The 24,097-nt window shown below is 46.0% G+C and overlaps 1 protein-coding gene across 1 annotated transcript; it reads left to right on the top strand.

Moving 5' to 3' along the window:
• The first annotated feature begins 1,390 nt into the window (after positions 1-1,390).
• Scamp2 (secretory carrier membrane protein 2) lies at positions 1,391-23,872 on the top strand. Its single transcript, XM_026387724.2, has 9 exons — positions 1,391-1,540; positions 12,878-12,946; positions 13,366-13,464; positions 15,372-15,489; positions 16,358-16,486; positions 17,064-17,223; positions 18,329-18,430; positions 21,990-22,110; positions 22,345-23,872. The coding sequence occupies exons 1-9, from the start codon at positions 1,484-1,486 to the stop codon at positions 22,477-22,479; spliced, it is 990 nt and encodes a 329-aa protein (XP_026243509.2). The 5' UTR covers positions 1,391-1,483; the 3' UTR covers positions 22,480-23,872.
• The last annotated feature ends 225 nt before the right edge of the window (positions 23,873-24,097 follow it).

The following is a 24,097-nucleotide window of genomic DNA, read 5'->3' as shown; positions in this document are numbered from 1 at the left end:
AAAAGAGACTTCACCTCTGCCCCTGTGGAGGTTATGTCTAATGAAGGAGACATACATAAACAAATATGCATTATACACATGTGTAATTACAATCTGCAACCAGCATTATAAAGGAAAAGTACAGAGAAATATGATAGCTTATAATGCATGATGGGTTGATCTAATCAAGAGAAGAAAGAGCCTGAGGCTTAGATTTGAAGAAAAATTTGAGTACCATTTCTTTTTTTGCTCTATGGAACTAGGAGTTGAACCCAGGCCTCATGCATGCTAAGCAAGCATTCTATGGTTGAGCTACATCTCCAGCCCTTAAAAGATTAATTAGAGAATAATTGTGAGGTAGGAGGTAAAGGCATACCAGTCAGTGCAAAGGCCCCGACAGACACAAGTCGGAGGAACTGAAAAGCTACTAGAAAGGATGGAATGCAGGAGGCTGGGCAGGAGAAAAGGTTGGGAAGGAGGATAGGTGGGAGCAGATCCTGCCATACCTTGAGGCCAAATTGAGAACTTAATCTGTATAAAAATTAAACAACAGGTTTTATGATTTTATTTCCTTTAAATAGATCTATGGAGCTGGGCATGGTGGTGCACACTTTAGTCCTAGCTAAGTAAGGAGGCCGAGATGGGAGTTACCACTTGAACCCAGGAGTTAGAGATCAGTCTAATTAACATAGGGAGACCCCATTTCAAAAAAAAAAAAAAAAAAAAAACAAAAAAAGATCTCTGGTTACAACATGAATAACCATAGACCAATTAGCAGCTTTGTTCTAGTCCAGGTTAAGAAATTATAGTAATTGGATTACACAGCAGAAATGAACAAAGCCAGAAAGACGGGAATAAAAAAGTTGAACTTGTGGGGAGTGAATTAGCCATCTCCTCTATGACTGAAAATCCATTACTGAACTCCCTCGTTCACTTAATAAATGCCTGATGACCAGGTTCAAATTCCCACCGTGTGGGTCAAGAAATCCTTATCCCTAAAAGGAGCTGCACAGTCCTCGTCTTTCTCTTTCTTGGAGGATTGTTCTTCAAAGGAGAACCCTTCTGCTTGACTTCTTACTCTTGTCCCCTGCCCTTGAAACTATGTAGAATTTCCAAATTTGCACTCTAGGGAAAGTCCTGTCTCACTTTTGAGAGTTTACTTTGGAAACTCAAAGTTGGAAGGTATCAGACTGAGACAGTTGGGAATGACTCGGATCCGGCCCCTGGGTCCTACTTCTTCTGTGCTACCCCAACCCTGGAAGCATCTACACAGCGAAGACGTGGATGGAAACAGAAAGCCCACCCATAGTTCTCAAGTGGGCTGGGCAGGAGGCGGAGTGGGCCTCTGTGACGTTGCAGGGACACGCCCCCTGGGCGGGCGCTGCGCCTGCGCTAGAACGGTTGTCTCACTCCCGGAAGTGGAGGATCTAGACAGAGCGCCGCTGGGTCTGGGTTCCCGGAGGCAGCAGCGCTCGCGGAGCTTGCCCGCTGGCCCCCGACCGCCATGTCGGCCTTCGACACCAACCCATTTGCGGACCCAGTGGACGTAAACCCCTTCCAGGTAGGACCCCCAACTTACAGATCTATTTAGAACCAAGGGCCGCCGCCCGGGCCTTTTTCGCCAGAGCCGAGAGACGTGGCGTAGGAGGGACGGGCTATTTGTCCAATGGGAGAGCGAGCTCTGAGGGAAGACCTATCATAGCGTCTGGGGGCGGGACTAGCAGCAGGTGGAACTGCGAAGGGGGCGGGGCGCTGCAGCTTTGGTAGAGGTGGGATCTTCAAGCACCTGGGGACGTAGTCCTTCTGATTTGGCCCTTCACTGTGGAGAAGGGTACTGGAGCAGGCAGTCGGACCCTTGGGGAGATCCCTTAGTGTCAGGGAGGGTAGCATAATATGATTATTACATTTCTGCAGTCTTGAAAAGACACCTGTCTTGAGTCACCTCAGGAGGTGACAGCAACATGATGAGGAACTTAGAAGCCTATGGTGATGGAGAAATGTGAGAAAACCAAAGCACGCTCCACCCCCACCACCAGCAGCTAAACTAGCATGTAAAGTATAGGAGACTCCCTGATGTTTATTAGGAAAAAAAATAATAGGAGAGGGTAGGTAGATATAGCTCGAGTTTTGTGACATTTGAAGCCATTTCCAATGCCTCTCAATTTTAAAATAGCCTTAATAATTTCCACACCTTGGCTGTGGGTCTAGTTTGGGGTGGGTTTTAGAGGATAGGAGAGCCCAGGAAGAGTCTTGAAGCAAAAGAATGTTGTTCTGATGGACCTAAGTGTAGGACAGGGTAATTGAGACTGTCCTATGAACTGGGCCTGACCTTTGGAACAAACACTCAAGAAAGAAACAGTCTTCCTATCTAAAGCTGAAACCTTCCTGCTTTTGAGCAAAGCACAAGGATGTTCTTTTGCCAGTGAAACGCCTGAACTCCTATTAGCTGCATGGCACCTGTGCCTCTTTTGTGTCTGAACAGTTTTAAAGAAGCCAACTTGTGCTGACTAGTGATTTATGAGCACAGATGTTTCTGCTCTGTCAGGTTGCCACTTTATTTTAGTTTGTACTTTATTTTGGTCATTGGCAGCTTCAAAGTTTCCTGCAGTTATCAGGGAAATCCTTGGAGGGGTCCTTCCTGTGACTCACAGCATGAGCTTTCCCACCTTGAATCTCTTCAAAGGTCAGAGCAAAAGAGACTTGAACTAAATGATTATATATTATCAGGAAAGTGAAAATTTTATGATTCTTTCATGGTTTCAAGGTGACTTTTAGCCGATGGAAACCCTCAAGGCATATTTTGGTAGCTCGTTCCTTATAACATTGGAGAATTCTGAACATTCCTCGTAGCTTAATGCTTCTTGACAGAGCTCTTGCAGAGACCGTGTCTCTTATATAAGTCATCGTTATTAGTTGGGTAAGGAAAGAACATTTGCATTTTTTCCTGTCAATGCCAATTGTAACAGTTTTGCTTTAATTATAAAACTTCTGCATAATACTAGGAAGGCTCCAGTAGCTTTTTAAAATGGGTGGTTTTGTTTGGTTTTGTTTTTTATTGGGGTGGGGGTTGTCCTGTCAGGATCACAGTTTCTGCTGACATCAGAAGCAGTTGGCCATCCAAAGAAGCAGAGAGCTTTTCTTCACTGTTAGCAGTAGCAGGATTATTTTGACCTTTATTAATAGCTCCTTGAAAGTCTTAAACCACATCTCTGGTCCCAGAAATGATTGTGCAAACTGAGAGAGAAATAACTTCTGCATTCAAGCAAGATAGTCTGCCCATCAGACAGCCCCCGGATATAGCAGGACAGGAAGCAGCTGTTAGCATATAAACCAGCAACATCTGGTAGGGAACCTTGTATGAGAAGAAGAAAACTGGCTGGCTGTAGTACTGCTCCCCCTCATCCTGTGCTGATTTTAGTTTTTAGCATTGGGAATTGAACCCAGGGGCCTTTTACCACTGAGCTACATCCCCATCATTTTGTGTTTGTTTTGTTTCTGAAACAGGATCTTCTGGGTGGATGGGATTATAGGTGTGTGCCTAATTCGTGGCTTGCAGTTGTGTAGAGAGAAAGTGCTTTGGAGCTGGGTATGATGGTGAATGCCTGTAATCCCAGGGGCTGGGAGGCTGAGGCAGGAAGATTGCAAGTTCAGAACCAGCCTCAGCAACTTAGTAAGACTCTGTCTAAAAATAAAAAGAGCTGGGGATGTAGCTCAGTGGGTAAGCACCCCTGGGTTCAATCCCTGGTATCAAAAATAAATAAATAACCAGCTTTGGATATGTGGCCCCCAGTGTCCTCCTTGTGGTCACAGCTTCCCTCTCTTTCCTTAAGATGAAATTGCTTCCCTGACTGTCAAGGCTGGGACATTGGAAGGGTGCAGCCCTTGGGAGACTGGGTGTGAACCCAGCTTCATTTACTTAAGGTGTTGGCACAGAGCTCAGGAAAGAGCAGGTGGATAGGCGATAGACTCAGAAACTGTCACACCTAGTCGGCCTCCAGAACAGTTTTTTTTTTTTTTCCCTGTCTTGTCATATAATGGAGGATTGCAAAAATATACTTAGTGTTCAGAGTCCATGGTTAACTGCTAGAAATGGGAACAAGGTTAGAAATTTGTTTTAACCTTTTCAGTTTCATGATATGGAAACTAAAACATGCCAGAGTCACCAGTAAAGTAGTGATGGGAAGAGGCTTAGACCTGGGCTTCATTCTGAGGACAGTACTATTTTAAAAGTTTTTTGTTTTCTTTGTACCAGGGATTGATCCCAAGGGCGTTTACCCACTTATCCCCAGCCACAGCCATTTTTATTTTTTATTTTGAAATAGGGTCTTTCTAGGTTGCTTACAACCTTGCTGAGTTGCTGAGGCTGGCTTCGAACCTGCAATCCTCTTGCCTCAGTCCTTGGGATTACAGGTGTGAACCATACACCTGGTTGTTTTAAAGGTTTTTGAATCTTAGACATTAAACTGTTTTGAGGTTATTTTAGGCTAGCTAAGGAAAGAGTGTAACATCATTACTATTATCACCATTCTAGAAATTGGAGTACTGGTAGTGGTGAAAATAGCCAATTATTATTAGCTATGCTCTCCCCAACCCTTAGGGTGAAAGGGATGAAATAATACAGATTTATTATGTGGGTTTTATGTGCTAGGGCACGCATGCGCGCACAACACACACACACACACACGGAATTGAATCCAGAATTGTCAAGTTTGTTAAGCGTATACTCTGCTGCTGAGCTCAACCCTTAGTGTGTCCTTTTTTTAAAAAAAAAAAAGATGTAGTTTTTAGTTGTTGATGGACCTTTATTTTATTCATTTATTTATATGTGGTGCTGAGAATCAAACCCAGTGCCTCTCACATGCCAGGCAAATGTTCCACCATTGAGCCACAACCCCAGCCCCCTTATTGTGCTTTTTTAAGGTAGTAGTTTAAACCAGTATATGTTTTGTGTAATGGTAGTTTTGAAAGGTGGTCAGATAGGTTTGGGAATCCCTATGTATTCCTTTTTTTTTTTTTCCTGGTACTGGAGATTTAACCCAGGACACTTAATCACTGAGCCACATCCCCAAAGACCTTTTTATTTTTATTTTTTATTTGAGACAGGGTTTCACTAAGCTATTTAGGGCTTTGCTAAGTTGCTGAAGCTGGCCTTGAACTTGTGTTCCTCCTGCCTCAGCCTCCCAAGTTACTGGGATTACAGGCATGTGCCATCGCACCCAGCCTATTCCATCTTTCTTGAAGGTAACAAGTCTTATTAGTTTGTTGAGAAATCATAAAATAAAGAAATCTGCTCAACTTTATTTGACCCAGCATTTCTCAAGTTATTCAACTGGAACCTCGTTTCTTACTCTTGTGAAAGCCAGTGAAACTCCCAGTGCATTATTGACTCCCTCATCCAAGTTTTTTATCAAGCCCCTATTCACACCCCATGGGCTTTTATGGACCCCTTCCTTAAGTGTGGTTATAGTTGGGATTATTAGAAAACTTCCTGCAAAGTAAAAACTATGTGTGGAAAGTCACAAGAGTGCAGCAGAGGCTTACCAAACTCCTAGGAGGAAGCAGAAAACTGCAAGCCAAGTGTTGACCATTTCACAACCTCCACTGGCACACCCCTAATGCCTCTGTTAATTATGGCTTGTCTGCTTGGTACTTCTGGGTATTTGGGTTCCTGCTGTGGAAAGATTCTAGGGTGTCTGCCCCCAAAGTAAAGTTTCTCACTAAGTCTTGTCAGGTATTGAAGAAGTGGAAAGCTAAAGGGAGGCACTGTACTGTACATTTTATTTTTCGTAGTTGGTAAAAGTCAGACCACCCAGGCAAATGCCAGAGCTGCTTTCTTAGTTGGTCCTTTTGCCAGATTTTCCCAGACAGAGAACAGTGATCTCAAGAGGGGGAGTAGAAGAGGTGGTGATGCTGAACAGAGGAAGCCTTTCAGTGTTCAGAGTTGCCAAATCACAATCTCACTTTCACACATTGCCTCCTTGCAGTTAAAAGATAATCTCAGTGCTGTGATTGCTTCTCAAGGATTTGAAACATTTTTCTCCTGTGGGAGGAGAAGGTGGTGGCAGAAAAGTGATTTGGGTGTGAAGAAAGTTACATGAAGTTCTCTGCATAGACATGAGGACTTTGCCACTTCCCAGAGAGGGTTGGCTCCAGTTTTAACTGTTACTTTGGGAATTCTTAGAATCATGAGTGGACCTGGTACAACTGTCCTATGGAACAGGAGCATTGTCTTAAGAAATTTGAGAGTGTCAAGGTTTTTATATCTTAGGGCTAACTCCAGAAAGCTGCCCAGATGGGAATATTCTTGCCTTTATGGTTTGCACCTGGAGCCAGACTTGTTAGAATTTGGCTGGAGATTCAGGTGAATTTAGACTCTACTTCTGTTAATTTTTCTCTGGAGCCACTATGTGTAGGATAATCCTATGTTCAGAGAATGGTAATATTTAACCAGGACAAACGAAGGGTACTTGCCATTCATTCAGAGAATAGGGCTGTGCACATTTGCAAGGTGTGACTCAGCCAGTAAGTGCCCCTTTGAGACGCTGACACATTTGTGCAGGTCATTGAGGCCCTGCTGCTATGCAGACCAGTGCAGGAGAGCAAGGTAAATGGGCACTTGGTCATTGGTCAGATACAGCTTCTAATCCCAGCAGAACTAAGAATACTCACTGATAGGACAGCACAGCATGAGTAGGATGATGTCAGTGTGCAAGAGGAACTGTGAGGAATCTTGGGAGGAAGGACAAAGCCATACAGGAATACCCTGGTATTCTGTCTTTGACCCTGTTCTCTCTACCTTCACTTACCATGACCTTAGAATAGCATTCACACACCAGTAATCCTAGATCCTGATCTCAAACTCTCTATCTTGAACTTCTAACTAGTATTTTACAGCTCCCAATTGGACCTTTCCCGCTATTTCAACCAGATATAATCCATAGGTGTCTCTAACCCGATTTAGAATCTTCTTAGATCCCCTCCCTACCTACCACACCCAGCCTGAAAAACCTGTTTTTCCTTTCCTGTCATCATTATCTTAGTTAATGGTGGCAGTGTTCACTAGTCACCCAAGCTAGCAACCCCCAGCTCCCAACTCCTTCCTTTCCCTTCCCTTCTTGCCCTGCAGTCCTTCCATTTCCCCACCAACCTAGAGTTGCCAAACTGTGGCATCAACCTGAGAAGGTCTCTGGAGTTCTTCCTTCTTTCTCCATCCCCAGCTGCCACTTCTTAGTTCAGTCCTCAGTGTCTCCCATGTTGATTGTCTTGTTCCAGCCAGAGCTCCAGCCATCATCCTTCCGGCATATTCACGTTCCTCACTGCTGCCAGATCATAGCATACCCTGCTCACACATCTCTGGTTGTTACCTATTGCCTATAAGGTCAAGTCCAAACTCTTTCACCCTGGCCTTGCCCTTGTGAGTCTGGTTTCCTGATACTCCTGGCTTCTCTCCACATACCCCACTCCACAGCCTCCATAACCACCTCCTATTTCCTGAACACTTGCAAGCTCTTTTTTTTTTTTTTTTTTTTTTTTTTTGGTGGTGCTGGGTATTGAACTCAGGAGCACTCTACCTCTGAGATACTTCCCCAGCCCTTCTTAAATTATGAGATAAGGTCTTTCTAATTTGCTGAGGCTTGAACTTGGGGATCTTCCTGCCTCAGCCTCTGGAGTCTCTGAGCCAGCGTCAGCCCAGTGTGTGTGATGGGGTGGGATTGAACCCAGGGGTACTCTTATCAACACTAAGCTACATTCCAGCAACCACCCTCCTTTTTTTTTTTTTTTTTTTGGTACTGGAGATTGAACTCAGGGGCACTTGACCCCTGAGCCATATCCCCAGCCCTTTTTAAAATGTATTTTATGTTGAGAAAGGGTCTCACTGAGTTGCTAAGCACCTCGCTTTTGCTGAAGCTGGTTTTGAACTCTTGATCCTCCTGTCTCAGCTTCCCAAGCCATTGGGATTACAGGTGTGTGCCACCACACCTGGCCCAGCCCTTTTTTATTTTGAGACAGAGTCTCACTAAGTTGCTTAGGACCTTGCTAAGTACTGAGGCTGGCCTTGAACTTGCTATCCTCCTGCCTCAGCCTCCTGAATCACTGGAATTATTGGCATGCACCCCCCACCACCACCATTGTGTTTGTGTTTTTAAGGTAAAAATAACATGATCACATTATAGAAAATTTAGAAAACTGAAATGAAGGCATCCATATTTCTACCAGTCTTTTGCAGCCATTGTTATTTTGATGTGTATTCCTGCCAATCTTTTTCATATGATTATTTTGAAAAAACTGTATTTTAGCATTTATATAACAGAGCCTTTTCTGTATTGTTATGCTGTCTGTATAGCTGTGATTTTTTCTGGCTGTTCAGGCCTTGGAGGGGATGTGCACCAAAACACACTTGTGCTTTGTGTCATTAGATATTTGTCTTGCTTTTTTTTCCTCCTTTTGTGAATCCGGGTGCAATGAACATTTCCGTAAGTACAAGGTTTTTTTTTTTTTTTTTTTTGTTTACATGTTTTTGTCATATTTCCTTAGATAGATTCTCAGGTTCCTGGTGAGAGAGCTTGAAAGAGTACTTTGGCTCTTTGTGCCCAGGACCCAGCCAACTCCACTGGGGACAATTTTTATCATTCTGTGACACTTTCTTATTCTGTGACACTAAGCCTCATCTCAAGCAAGTAGGACTTCACCAAGGTTGGTGACTCTGCCTCCTAGAAGGAAAGACTGAGTTTTTAAATTTGTGAGATATTTCTTAATTAATTATTTATTTTTTAAAATATTTTATTTACATTTTAGTTTTCGGCAGAGACAACATCTTTGTTTGTATGTGGTGCTGAGGATCCAACCCGGGCTGCGCCCATGCCAGGGGAACGTGCTACCGCTTGAGCCACATCCCAGCCCCAAATTGTGTTTATTTGAAATCAGCCTCATACTGGGCGCTTGGGGAGAGTGTAACATGGGAAAACGGGGAAAAGTAAGTGGGCTCAGGCCCACATAGAACCTGTGAAATGAATGGAAGGAGATTTGCAAACCAAGGAAAACAAGTGTTTCATGACCGTCAGGAGCAGAGCCCCTCCTTCCCTCTTCTTCTAGTGTCCTCCATCTCAACTGTGTGGAAATGCTCCTCAGCCCAGGTGGAGGCCTGCCTTCCCAGGCCTTTGCTTGCCTTTTCTCCTTCTTCTGGGAATCCCACCTTTCTCAGCCCTCTGGGGTGTCTATCCTCCCTCCTGACTCTGCATCTCACTTTGGTCCCTAGCACATTCATGAGGTGTGTCCACTTGTTTCATCTATCAGACTGTGGACTCTAGAAGGGTAGGTGTTGTGTCTTGATTGTCCTGGTGTGTTTCTTACACTGTCACTCTTTGCTGAGTAAAAAGAACTGAGGGTAGGAGTTTTTCCTTGTTATAAGTTCAGTAAAGGGCATTAGCCAGTCTGACTGGCTGAGGGGGTTTTAGATTGCTTCTCTCTCTCTCTTTTTTTAATATTTATTTTTTTAGTTGTAATTAGATACAATATCTTTAATTAATTAATTTATTTTTATGTGGTGCTGAGGATTGAGCCCAGGGCCTTGCCCATGGTAGGTGAGTGCTCTACTGCTGAGCCACAACCCCAGTCCCAGGTTGCTTCTCTTTTATAGGTGAAACTTAGTCCTCACCATCCTTTTAAATTACCACTTGACCCACTTAAGAACTAGTTGGTACTCCGTGAGCAGGAAAGAAAGTTGATGCTGTTGGCTTCCTATGTATAACTCAGGGTGAAAGCTAATTGGGCTGGTCAAGTGTGACCCTTCCTTGAAAGACTCTCTGCGTGTGTCTTACCAAGTATGTTTCCCAAGAATCAGCTCTTTGAAGTCCAGTAAGGAAACGAAGCAGAAGCCCTTGTCCATGTTCTTCTGGAGTGGGGTTCATTCATTCAGCCACACAGTGATAAAGCACCTTCCATTTGCCAAATGCTGTATCAGGCCTGAGGAACCCTTGCTCTCTTCAGAAGTATTGTCTCATGTCCCTAGAAACAGATAGACTTGGGTTCAGAATCTGGTGCAGCTGCCCCTGAGATCTTAAATGAACTGCTTCCCATCTCTGGGCTTGAGCTTTTCCAGCTGCAAAATAGGAATACTCCTCCCTCATAGAGTTGTCATGAGGAGTTAAATGAGGAGATATATGGCAGACTTTCTTAGCGAGAGTCCCTCAGCTGAGCCATAGAACACAGAAGCTGACTTGAGTGACTTTTCTCATTTCTTTCCAGAATGGATATAACATGTGCATTCTAGATGCACAGGAGAGAAATCAAGTCACTATAGATAGAGGATTCCTTATGGGGCATAAGTCTCTCAAAGAACCAGGTTGAAAGAGGCTGGCAGAACCTTCTTTTCTGATGGCTTGACACAGTGGCCAGTTCTGAAGTGACTAGAATTTCACAGTAACATGGTTATATCGTGAACCTGGCACATAATAGACACAGTAAATGTCAGCTTCCTCTCACAATTCCTCCACTTCCCTCCCTTTCTCACCAGACCTCAGATTCTCTTGAAGCTACCCACAGCTCTCAGGGGGAGCCCAGGTCTCCTCAGATGGAAAGTACCCATGTGTCTTACAGAGTGTTTTAGGCTTCTCTTCCCAGGCAAGTTGCCTCTGACCTTTGGGGCCTCTGATATCTACTAGATCTGCCTCCTGGAAAAAGTGGAGGCATTTTTTTCCTCAAATCTTTACTGAGTTGCTGTTCTGCCTTGGCTCCTTCACCAGGCCCCAGGGAGCAAAAAGGATAAACTAGTCCTAGATGCACTTGGCTGCACAGCATTACCAGCCTGTTAGTGGAGACAAAATCTGTTTATGGTGAGCCTGGTGAGGACCTAAGGGCCAAGCCTTTAAGATTTTAGAAAAAGGAAGGGGGATCCATATGGATAGGTAGTCACTCCCTTCATCTTTATCCTGTCCCAACATCCCCTACTGGACTGCCATTGGCATCTCAACATGGGTCTGGAGGTTGTCTATTAAACATGTACACCTTGGCCAGATATATATGTGCCAGCACCTGAAACCACTACCAGGGCTGCCCCTCTGTTCCTCTGTCCTATGGTGATTCAGACTCAATTAACCAGTTCCTTGGTGGGTCTGATTTCAGTGACTTCAGCTCACTCAGTCCACTCTGGGTTGAGTCTGAAAGGGAAACAGATACTGAACCCCACATCTTCCTTGCAAGAAGTCTGTTAATCCTGAGAGAAAATTGCTACTAGTTGTTCAGCTAAAAAATAACCTCAGAACCAATTCCTCCAGCTCCATGTGGCCTCCTAAACCTCATCTTGTCACTTTATTCAAGTCACAGGAGCCACTAGATAAGAGGTTGTATCCAGCAGAAGGGTCATGGTCACAGTGTCTATTTCAGAGGAGGTTGGAGGGCAGTGGGACTGCCTGGGATGAGGCCTGTCCAGGGACTAAAGCTCTAGGCTGGGCCCTGGGGGTGGTCACACAGTCTCAACTTCTAGTTGCTGGCAGCATGGGTGGGAAGATAAGAATTAGTTAACAAAACAAACAAACAAACAAAACCAGGGAACATGTTCAGACTGACCCTCATCTTCATCTCTGTAAATGTTCAGAATAGGGAATTAGCTCCTGCTTTGAATCCTAGGACAAGTTACTTCATCATGTGAGTGTCGCCTTTTCCATACCTATAAACAACTCCTATAAATGGAAGGAGTTGTTTTCTGAGGGTCTGAGTTTGAAAGGAGAACAAATACTGAGCCCCAACCCTTTAACATTATGTTGAAGAGTTGGGTCTATGGAAGTTTCCAGTAGTGCTTTTCTGGTGGAGGCAAGACTGAGCCTGAAAGACAGGAGCCTGTGGTTGTGTAGCAAGGGGCTGGGAGTGGGATGCAGAGATTCAGGGCTGATGATAGCCTTGCACCCCTTATGGCTAATTTTCCCAGAGCCTCTGCATGGCTGTGGAATAGGACCTGAACCCTGCACCTGTGACCAGGAAGTGGGGAAGATGTAGGGTCAGGGTGAAAACAGACTGTTTCATGCCACCAGGGGTGTTGCTAGGGTGAAGAGAAGGACAGGAATCTTGAGCCAGGGGCCAGACAGGAAAGAGAGGATTAGAAACGTGGGACAAGGTTGTATTCTGAGGACATTGCACTTTTTGAAAAGAATCCTCCCAAAAAACAGAACAAAAGGTTTTCTTGGCTTTTCATCTGAATGAGCCCTTCATATCTCTACTCCTAGCAAGTATGCCTGATTTAATAAAATCAGCACTGGCAGCCTGCAGCTTTGTTTTTGTTCTAAGACCTTAAACTGTCCTTTAAAAAATAAGAGGAGCTGGGCATGGTGGTGCATGCTGTAATCATAACGACTTGAGAAATTGAGGGAGGAGGATTGCAAGTTCAAGGCTAGCCTTAGCAACTTACTGAAGCCCTGCTTCAAAATTAAAAACAAAAAATTAAAGAGGAATACATACTTCCTATAGAATAATAGATAAAATAGCACAGAAGGGGGCTAAATGACAGGTAAGCCTCCACCTTCACCACCCCATCCATCTCATCTACTCCCCCCACCAAAAAAAAAAAAAAAAAAAAAAAGCCCACCCCTGGGAGGCAATTTTCTATGAACCATCCTGTATCTGTAAGGCACTGATGAGCACCTGTGTGGTGCTGCTTCTAGGCCTCAGGCTGGGTCTGGATCTTTTCTGAGATGTCATTTGAGTTGAACTATTTATAGAAAGGGCTAGGGGATACAGCTACAGTGTGGCAGGGTGGCCCAGAAGCCTGCAGGAGAGGTTTTTCGGGGCACTAGGCAGGGATCATCATCCTCACTACAGCCAGGTGTCATGGAGTTGCCTGCTCTGGCCTTTCGCCAGAGCACTCTCATCTCCTCCTGTATCTAATGCCTCTTTTTCACCTTCACAGGATCCCTCTGTGACACAGCTGACCAGTGCCTCACAGAGTGGCCTCGCTGAGTTCAACCCCTTCTCAGAGGTTGGTGAGCGTGCGTGTTCTCTTGAGTCCTGGGATCCTTTGGTGGTGCCAAGATCTCTGGGGCAAGGAACTATGGCAGAGAAAGAAGCAGTTCTGAAAATCTGTATTCCTCAAGGGTACAATCCTAATATGAACTCAGGGTGGGAGTAAGGAGACATCATCAAAGGTTCTCTGCAATTCTCCTGTTGGGATATATGAACTGGGCCCCTCCCTGAGGAGGGCAGAGCACTAGTGAAGGTTCCTGGGTCCAGCAAGGCTGGAGTTACTGGGTTAGGGATCATATTGCCCTGAACTTGAGGCTTGTTGGCCAAGAGTCTGCAGAGGAAGGCCAAAAGCAAGCCCAGAAGGAGTTCCCCTCACCCTGTGGGCTTTCCACTAGTAGAACTTACCTATTTCCCCCTTTGATCTGTCCCACACAGACAAATGCAGCCACAACGGTTCCTGTCACACAACTCCCTGGGCCCTCACAGCCAGCAGTTCTCCAGCCCTCAGTGGAACCAGCACAGCCAAGCCCCCAGGTACTGTTGACATAGAATCCATTGGCTTCTCCTGCAGTGAGGGCAGACCCATGACTCAGCCCTGATGCTGAGGGGGAACAGAGGACCTTAATCACTGGCTTCCCTTCAAGGGTCTTCTTGCAAAATTCTTTGGAACTGGTCACTTACAAGTGTAGGGGCTAATTGCCAACTGAAGTACTCACCAGGCTGTGGTCCTTGGTGTATTCAGAGAAAGAATTTGTTCCATTTTACCATTCCTGGTCCTCTTGAAGCCTTTGCCCTATTCTTTATTACTTGGGGCCCAGAATATCTTTATCTATCTTTCTATGGCCCTATTTCTATATCTGTCTCTCTCCCTCTCTCCAACTGGGCTGAGGATAAAACCCAGGGCCTTGTGCATGCTAGGCAAACACTACTACCAAACTACACTCTTGGCCCTACACCCCCAGCCCATCTCTATTGATTTTAACCTAATTTATTCCTGCTTTTCTTCATATTTTCCCTTGTCCTTCACCAGATATGGTGAATTTTGTCTGCTTTATGCACAACACTCCACTCTGTCAACTTCCATTCCTATCCCCAGGCTCCTGCCTGAGGCTCCTTGCTGCCCCATGAGTGTGGCCCACAGTGGAATTGTATGTTACAACTTCTGCCTAGGCAGATTGGCAAGTTCCTGCCTGCCCGATTCCTGGCAGTGGGTGAGCTCTCAGAGAGGCAGGTGCTACTAGGAGGAGATAGTATTCTCAGAGACAGCTACACGTGAAAGCTTCCAAAGGTAGGCCCAGTGTAGATGTCAAGAGGGAGGCTGGGCATCTACCCTGCTCACGCTGGCCCTAGAACCCTGTGGAGGTGAGGCAAGCCTTACATGCAGGGATGACTTTATTTCAGCAGTGTGGTGGGCTGCAGGGATCCAGGCCCTGCTCAGATGAAGGCAGGAAAGGGGAAAGGAGACTAAGACCATCAATGTGGTACTGAGGTCTGTTCTCCTGCTTCTGCCTCCAGTGCTTGAAGTTCACCTCCCAAAGGCAATCTTAGCTCTTTGGGGAACTCCTTTTGGTAAAAGGTGTGTTGTGAATGTATGCTAATGTATGTCATTCTCTGAGATGACCTGCTCCCTAAAAAAGACTGTAGAAGGAACCTGGCCAAACAGTGACAGGAGCCTGCAGGAGCAGGGCTCTAGGCCCCATTCTGCTCAGTCTCACCAGAGCGTCACTGAGCTCCCTCACTCAGATGCTCAGCTCAGCCTGCAGAGGAGATAAAGCATGGACTCTGTACACTGTGAAAGCCAGGCAGGGTTGTGCCTCAGGGCTTGTCTGGGGAGTGTCCAGTCACAGTTCAGGTGATCAGCTCTATTGAGATGGGCTTCTGGAGGCAGCTCCTGCGGGTGGGCAGGGATGGTAGAGAGTTTAAATACAGATCCCTGGGGCTCTATCCCTGACGTCAAGTGACTCCTCTCTGTACTCACTGCTGAAAGCTTTGCACTATTCTCTCTTCACATGCCCACTCCAGGCTTTTCACGTAAGGCATGAGTCTCTGGGTTTCTGGCTTCATTTAGTCTCTTGTGAGGTTTTCTTCCCTCTGCTATAACCCCAAAGATCATTAACTGAACTCAACGCAGACTCCAGTTTGGGGAATAAGGAGGGTGTCATGGGGGATTCTTTTCTTAGCTCAAGATTAGGGATAAGGGGAAAGGAGAACCCTAGTAATAGCTTAGTGGCCAGAGGGTGGCGTAGGGGCAATGGGGGATAGATCCCCTTGGCCTCTCTATGGCAGTCCTCAGTTTTCCAAGACACTGTGGGGCTGGTACCTCCTCTGGTACTCCCTACTTGATATTCTTACTTGGTACAAGGTGCCTTTGCCTGCCTTACCCAAGCTGACACTATTCCTCTGTCTCTAATGTCTGGCTGCCCTCCACCCCATTCTCTCAGGCTGTGGCAGCTGCAGCCCAGGCAGGCCTGCTCCGGCAGCAGGAGGAACTGGACAGGAAAGCTGCTGAGCTGGAACGCAAGGAGCGGGAGCTACAGAACACTGTGGCCAGCTTGCATGGTAAGGGAGGCTACTGGAGCCTCAGCCCACCCTGCCTGGTACAGGAATGTCCTCAACCCTGTACAGATTGCCCTCCCAGCACTCATCCTGAGCCACCTTCTTCCTGGGGTAGCTACAGAACTTCAAGGAATTCTTGGTCTTCTCAGAAGGGCACCAGTCCTAGGGGAGAGCAATAAGTTGGAAGTCTAGAGACCTACAGTGTAGACTTGATGAAGATTATTTTTGCACTCCTTTCCAGCTCTGAAATTCTTTTTCTTTTTTCCAGTAGTTGGAATTGAACTCAGGGTCTTATGCATTCTAGGAAGACATTCTACTATAGCTACCACCCTACCCCTTTTTAAAAATTTTGATTTAGTTTTTCTGTTACTGGGGATTGAACCCAGAGGCACTTCAACACTGAGCCACATCCCTAGCCCTTTTTAAAAATTTTTATCTTGAGACAGGGTCTCATTAAGTTGCTTAGGGCTTCACTAAGTTGCTGAGGCTGGCCTCAAACTTGTGATCCTCCTATCTCAGCCCCTCAAGTAGCTAGGATTAGAAGTGTGTGCCACTGTGCACCCAGCCTGAAATTCTGATTCTTTGATAGCATGGGGCAGGCAGTGGTCCCACAATTTCTTACTCATGACGATGACCCTAGTTATCTTGCTTGTGGGCTTGTTATTAATAAAAATAATTACTTAGACCATTTAGCTCTCTACTTCCCAGTGCATTTGGGCTTCATTATCTTTGAGTGAGCTTATTTAAAGGTGTCTCTTTGGGAACATTTACAATCTTCCATCCCACTCATGCTCCTGCTTGTGGTAGGTCCTCTGCAAACTCTGGTTTGCCTATAAACTGGGTCAGCATGTGCATTTCTCTTTCCACACAGTGAGAGAGAACAACTGGCCAGCTCTGCCCTCATGGTGCCCTGTCAAGCCCTGCTTCTATCAGGATTTCTCTGCTGAGATCCCTGCTGACTACCAGCGGATATGCAAGATGCTGTACTATCTCTGGATGTGTGAGTCCAACTCCTGCCCTCAGAATTTAGGGGTGCAGTGGGTCTCTTTTTGGTTAGCTTATTCTTCTCTGATGTTGAGACTTTCTTCAGACTTCAGCTTTCCTGATACCTAGCTGTGTAGGGACCTCCCTACACAGGGTGCTTTCTTCTTGAGAGGGTCAGTCGAGACCACTTAGCACATAGAGACTTCCAAGTCCCTGTAAAGCTCACTGCTCTAAAAAGCCCATTTAGGTGAAAGCCTCTCTCTCAGGCTCCTAGGTTCCTGTGGGTGAGAAAAGAGATTCTGTAGCTCTTTTGTGGGCCACTAGGGCCAGGGAAAAAGTTACTTCCCAAAGATCAGCCCTGGAACTTCACTTCCCCATGACTACTTCCCAGAGACCTGGGCTGTCCTGTTACCTCTCAGGAACTTTAATTTTGAGGTTCCTGAAAACCAGGGTTTGGGAACTGAGATTCTTTACTATTTTTGTAGCTGTCATACAGCATGGACCTCACTTCCTCTCCTAGGGAATGGCTTGCCCTGTCGGGGAGCCTTCAGCTGCCTTGGCTTAGTTTGTTTCTCTCCTCTCCCCTTGCCCAGTGCATTCAGTGACTCTGTTTCTGAACCTGCTTGCCTGCCTAGCCTGGTTCACAGGCAACAGCGCCAAGGGAGTGGACTTCGGCCTCTCGATCCTGTGGTTTGTGATCTTCACCCCCTGTGCCTTCCTTTGTTGGTACCGACCCATCTATAAGGCCTTTAGGTGAGTGGGACTGTGGCAAAGAGTGAGGGTTAGGTTGGCATCCCAGTAGTAGGTGACAGACCCTAGGCCTGGGGTCCCATTCCCCCTAGTGTATAATAGAGTGGTATGGAAATTTGGTTTCCTAGTGCCACCCAGAGCCAGAGCAGACAAAAACAGGAGCCATTTTCTTCAGTTGGACCTGAACTCTGCTCTAGGCCCTGTCCACAGATGAGGCAAGGAGATCTAGAGAAGGGATATGAAGCCTCATCTGCCATCCCACTGCACCTAGTCTTGCTGGCAGGGAGGTATTTCAGTTGCTAGGAAGAAGAGTCCTCAGAGAACTCCCCTTGGAGTCTCTAAGGGTGCTTAAGAGTGTTAAACGGATGTTCTTGGTGGCCTCTCTCTTATGTTCACTGGTATACCCCGTTGACTCTTGGGTATCTGATGAGTGCCAGTGCCTAGGTTAGATACTGTGAACATGAATGGGTACATCTCATAGACCCCTAAGGGTTTTGGAATTGTACCTCCGGGTTGATGTTTTCAGAACTGAAATGGGTCAGGGCCCAACTGCATGATCCCATGCATCTTCAGGCAGGACCTGAATACTGCAGGGTACAGAGGTGGAGATGCTCAACCCATAAAGAGCCTTATCTGATATTCCTACTCTCCATTCCCCAGGTCTTTTGTCCATTTTGTCCACCCAGGTCTTTCCGGGTTTTGTGGTGTGGTGGTAGTCATGTTGAACTCAAGGCCTCTATCACTAAGCTGTGTCCCAACCCCAGGCTTACAGTTTTACTATTAGAGATTTATGCCTTTTGCTTAGATTTTTATTGCCTGCTATGAAATGCAGGTACTGCAGGAGATGGAGTGTTAGGCTCTTTATATTATCCTTTGGGCGAATAATTTTATCAGGGAGGCAGTAAAAGCCAACCCTTCTTGATTTTTTTTGGTAGATATCCATGTGCTTATGTCCTTATGGATAGTGGGACTGGTTCCCTGGGGCCCTGGCTACTTGTCCATCCTGCTTCCTGGCCCCTAGTTAAAATAGATGTCATACAAAGTAAGGAAAGGCTCAGGAAATGGCCCAAGCCCTCTCTTGACTTCTTATTTCCCTGTCTCTCCACAGGTCCGACAACTCTTTCAGCTTCTTCGTGTTCTTCTTTGTATTTTTTTGTCAAATAGGGATCTACTTTATCCAGTTGATTGGCATGCCTAACCTGGGGACCAGGTAAGACCTGAGGCATCACAGTGGGAAGTAGGCTTTGAATGTAGGGCTCAGCCTCTCGCCCTGTTTACTAGCTCCCAGAGAACTCCATGGATGACCCCAATTCTACCACAGTGGGAGGGGGTGGATGGGCCTGCCTCTGGATCTGCCTTGAGTAAGTTTCCTGCTACTTACTCACCATTCTTAAGGTGGTGAGTATAGGTGAACTTGGCTTGAATCCTTAGGGCTGTATGCTGCGCTGGATTATAGCCTCTTCCTCCCAGAGGCTGAGGGATGACCTGGACTTTATAGACACTGAGCTGCAATGTCCAGAGACATTGTAACTGCAGGAGACAGGGCCCAGCTTCCCCTGTGTAGGCTTCTTCCTGCTGTCCTCCCTGAGCACCTGGCTGACTTGAGTTTTCTGGCTACCTTGGTCCTCAACTCAAAATTAGTCTCTAGAGGAAAAGCTAGGACTGATAATTTGCCTCTCTGTCCCAGTGCACAGAGGCAGTACAGAAAGGTCAGACAGGCACTTGGCTGAGAGCCCAAGCCTGGAAGAGTGGCACTATTTTGGTCCCCTCCCTCCAGCACAGCTGGCAAATCCAGAGCATGAGGAGAAGGCTGGCTTCCCTGGCACTCAGAGCCAGTGCCCACTGTCCTCCCACCAGCGTGCTTCCTTCTCACCCAGCTCTTTCTAATCTGCTCTCTTTTCGTGAACTAATTCAATTACTCTTTACCCTAAGCAAGATCCTGATAGAAAGGCTGTCATGGGGGGCTGGGGATATAGCTCAGTTGGTAGAGTGCTTGCCTTGTATGTACAAGGCCCTGGGTTCAATCCCCAGCACCACAAAAAAAAAAAAAAAAAAAAAAAAAAAAGAAAGAAAGAAAAAAAAGAAAGGATAACTGCTGTTTGCCAAGCATGGTGGCATAAACCTATAATCCCAGATACTCCGAGGCTGAGGCAGGGGGATTGCAAGTTTGAAGCCAGCCTGGATAACTTCAGCAACTTAATGAAACCTTATCTCAAAAAATAAAAAGGACTGAGGATGTGGCCCAGTGGTAAAGTGCCCCTGGTTCAATCCCCAGAACCAAAATAATAATGATGATAATGACAATAACAACTGTTATTCACACTCTGGCCCTGGCCTTGCCCCTCACTGCTCTGCATGGTTCCAACTAGATGTGCTCTGAAGCCTCCAATTGCCTTTCTACAGCCCTTCTGTGACCATTTTCTAATTGTGTTTCACCACATCTTGTTATTTGTTGTAAAACACTTTAACAGAATTTGCCATTGTATTTACCACCTTAACCACTGAGGAATGTACAGTTTGTGGCATTTAGTTTAATTTTTTTTTTTATTTCACTCATTTATTTTTTACGTGGTGCTGAGGATCGAACCCAGGGTCCTGCATGTGCGAGACGAGTGCTCTACCGCTGAGCCACAACCCCAGCCCCTAGTTGAAATATTTTATCAGCCCAGAAGAAAATGCCATTTCACATGGGAAGTCATTCCTCATTCTCTGCTTCCATGAACCCCTGGCAACCATTAAACTTTTTGTGTGGCTCCCTTCATGTAGCATAATGTTTCCAAGATTCAGTCATGCTTTAGTATGTATTAGTACTCTGTTCCTTTGTATGACTGAATATTATTCCATTGCATGGATATACTATATTTATTCATCAGTTGATGATCATTTGCATTCATTTCAAAATTCTTTTAGCTTTGTGAATAGTGCTAAGAATGTTTTCTGGGGGGTTTACCAGGGATTGAACTCAGGGTCACTCAACAACCACTGAGCCACATTCCCCAGCCCTATTTTGTATTTTATTTAGAGACAAGGTCTCACTGAGTTGCTTAGCACCTCACTTTTGCTGAGGCTGACTTTGAACTTGTGATCCTCCTGAGCCACCAGGATTTTAGGTATGTGCCACCACTCCCAGCTTGATGTGAACATTTTTATACAGAATTTAATTTGAAGATCATCTTTTGTGCATGTCTGGGTATGTGTGGTGCTGGGGATTGAACCTAGGACCTCATGCATGCTAAGCCAGCCATCTACCATTGAGCTATACCCCTAGCCTCAAGTTTTTGTTTATCTTCCCTTTGTATATCTTTCTAGGAGTAGAATTGGTGAGTTATATAGTAATTGTACTTTCTTTTGTTGTGTGGTACTAGAGCTTGAACCTAGGGGCACTTTACCACTGAGCTACATCCCCAGCCCTTTTAATTTCTTATTTTGAGACAAGGACTTGCCAAATTGCTGAGGCTGGCCTCAAACTTGCTATCCTCCTGCCTCAGTGTCTCAAGTCACTGGTATTACAGGCATGTGCCACCACACCCATCTAAGTCTACCTTTAACTTATTTGAGGAGCCTCTAAAGTGTTTCACACAGTACTTGAACTACTGAGCAGTGCATGAGGGTTCCACTTTCTTCATGTTCTCACCAATACTTGTTTTCTTTTTAATTTAAATTATTATACCACCCTAAAGATATATTTCACAGTTGTTTTGATTTGCGTTTCCTGAATGCCTAATGATATTGAGTACACTTTATGCTTCTTGGCCATTTGTGTATCTTCTTTGGAGAAATATCTGTTCTATTCTTTTGCTAACTGGGCTTTTTGTTATTGAGTTGTAAGGGTTCTTTACATATTCTGAATACTAGACTTTTACTAGATAATGTTTTCATAAATTTTATTTTCTATTCTCTACATTAATTTCTCAATGTCCTTTTTGCTGGGTATGTTGGCACATTCTTGTAGTCCCAACTTGGGAGGCTGAGACAGAAAGATCACAAGTTTGAAGTCAGCCTCAGCAGTTTAGTGAGACCTTATCTCAAAAAATAAAAAGGGCTGGGGGTGTGGCTCAGTGGTAAAGTGCCCCTGGGTTCAATCCCTTGTACTGGAAAAAAAAATCCTTTCATGCACAAAAGTTATTTATTAATGCTGGGAACTGAACCCAGAGCCACATACAAGCTAATAAGCATGTATTCAACCATTGAGCTATAGCTCTACTCTAAAATTTTTGAATTTTGATCAAGTCCAACTTATCTTTTTCTTTTGGTGTCATATCTAAGAAACTATTGCCAAACTTATAATCATGAAGAGTTGTAGTGAGTTTTCAAATCAGGGATTATGAAGATAATCCCTTTTACAGATGAGGATACTGGAACTCAGGGATGTTACAAGGCTGACTAAAGACAGAAGGGGCTATTCCTGAGCTAGTATGAGAAACTTGGTGCCAGGATAAATGCAGTAGGCATTCCATGCACCCCACCCCCAAGGAAAAGGGGGCAGCTGCTACATCATCTTTCTGGACCTCACATGGCTAGAAGATTCCCCATGTGAATCCATTTCTGAGGCCCCAGAGGAGGCCAACCTGGAGTGGCATGGGCTGGTCAGCCCTCAAAGAGGCCTGGCCTCTCTCAGACTAAGGGCTCTGGCCCATAGCGTTCACTGTATTGCAGAGAGATGTCCAGGTGGTAGTTGGGACACAGTAGCCAGTTGGAAAAAAAACCCTTATGGAACTTCTGGGACCCACTCCCACTTTGCCCCCTTTGCCCCCCTCTTCCTTTTGTAGTGGTTGGATTGCAGCCCTGTCTACACTGCAGCAAGAGTCCTTGGCCGTGTCCATCATCATGATGGTGGTGGCTGGCTTCTTTACACTATGTGCTGGGCTCTCGCTCTTCCTCCTACAGCGGGTAAGTGAGGGCCAGGCCTCAACAAGCTCAAAGAAGTAAGTGCTCTCTCTGGTCTTTGCCATGAGGGGTGTTCCTCACCTCTGTAGTTGGGCCTTCTAGGACATGGATGTGTACAGCACATGCCTCCAAGACTCTTGAGTGGGAAGTTAGGCAGAGTTGGGTGCCTGGGGGTAAGTCCCTGTGGGAGTATAGCTAGAATTCTGGTTGGCCCATCACTCCACCCTCTTTCCCCAGGTGCACTCCTTCTACCGCCGGACAGGAGCTAGCTTCCAGCAGGCCCAGGAGGAGTTTTCCCAGGGCATCTTCAGCAACAGAACCTTCCGCAATGCGGCCTCATCTGCTGCCCGAGGAACCTTCCAGGGAAATTAGTCCTCCTGATTCTCCTCCCTCTGCCTCAGCCTCTTCTCTCTCCTGCCTTCTAAGCTGCACTTTCCGTGGGTGCCTTATGCAGTGGTTGTGCCCAGCACTGACCCGGCGGGGGCCTTGTCATGACTCTTCCTCCTTCCTCAGCAACTAGCTCTCCCTTCCCCCTGAGGGATGGGGAGGGAGGGACAGGAACTTTTTTTTACACAAGAGAAAAAAAATAACAAAGATCTTTCCTTCTCTGGTGGTGGTTTGGTAGGATTCTTTTGTCTCACTGGAAGCAGTGGGACTGAAGCTGTCTTCCTCCTGTATGCACGCACACACGTGTGCGTGCACACACACACACACAGGATCATTAGCTGGCCTGGACCTACCCTAGCTGGAATTTTCTGTTGGCATCCTGGAACTCATGTCCTGGGACCACAGTCCTTCCCCAGAAGGCCTGGCCCAAATTGGGCTCTACATAGCGAGCATGGGACCCCCACTGTCCTGCCCTGCCTGACCTGGTTGGGATAAACCTCCCAAGGGTTCCACTTTAGGTGAGCTGCAGTCTAGGTATATGGACAGGTCTATTCCCCAGATCATTCTGGCATGGTCTCTGGGTTTCCAGAGCCTCTGGCTGGTTGCCCCAGGCCCTTCCCTGCCTCATGTTATTCACAAATATATTCATAACCTTCCTGGTGTGTGTAGCACCTTGTCCCCTCTGGCTCTGAGTCCTTTTCAGACTATGAATGTGCAATGGAGTTGGTTGGGATTGAGATAAGGAGGGATAGGACATTGGTCCCAAGTTGTCCCACTCAGCCTTTGGCAGTCTGCTAGGAGAGTGGGTCTTGAATGTTCTGGTGGTTTGTATGTCCCTGTTTGTTCTGACTTCTCTTGTCTCCTAAAGGACAGGTATTTGCCTTAGCCTTAATCCTGTCACCACCAGTAGCCATTTCCATCTTGTGAAACTCTTGAGGGAGGGGGAATCGTTCTAGAACTGTGTCCTTCAGGAAGGACAGATGAGCCATTTTTCTGAGGGTTCCAAACTAATCCTTCAGGGTTCCTTCCACACCCAGAGTAGAATCTAGGTCATCTTCCATCACTTGGGATTCTTAGGAGGTGTGTTACTGTGATGCATCTCTGGGAGTTCACTACCTGTACCTTGTCCTGCAGAGGTTGCAGGATCTGGTGTGTGGGCTGTGGGAACTTAGCAAGCTGGCCAGTCTGCAGACTCTGGGTCCTGGAGCCCACCTGAGGCAGCCCCCCAGACTGTCAGCCCACTTAGGCCTAGAGCCACTCAGTGATAATGACAGTGACCAGGGTTTTGTAAACTCCTTTCTGGTGTTTTTCTCCTCCGTGTACAAATGTAAATGTTTTGTCTAAATTTTTGTGCTTAAATAAAAATAAGACATTTTCAGACAGCACTGGTCCTGATGTCTGGGGAATGTGGGAGTATGGTGTGGTCCACATGGAGGCTGAAGGCTTTGGCTGGTCTTTGACAGGTGGATGAGCCCCTTCCTCCAAAGACAAAGGTAGACGGTAGGCCGGGGAAAGGAAACTTGGCCTTTTCCAAAGGCACTGGCTGGTCCCAAGTACTTCTACTTTCAGAACTACCATTCGATTTTGTACTGGGGATTGAACC

Source organism: Urocitellus parryii, chromosome 6 (assembly GCF_045843805.1).
Source record: "Urocitellus parryii isolate mUroPar1 chromosome 6, mUroPar1.hap1, whole genome shotgun sequence".
NCBI classification, from domain to species: Eukaryota; Metazoa; Chordata; class Mammalia; order Rodentia; family Sciuridae; genus Urocitellus; species Urocitellus parryii.
This window is presented reverse-complemented; position numbering and strand designations above follow the sequence as displayed.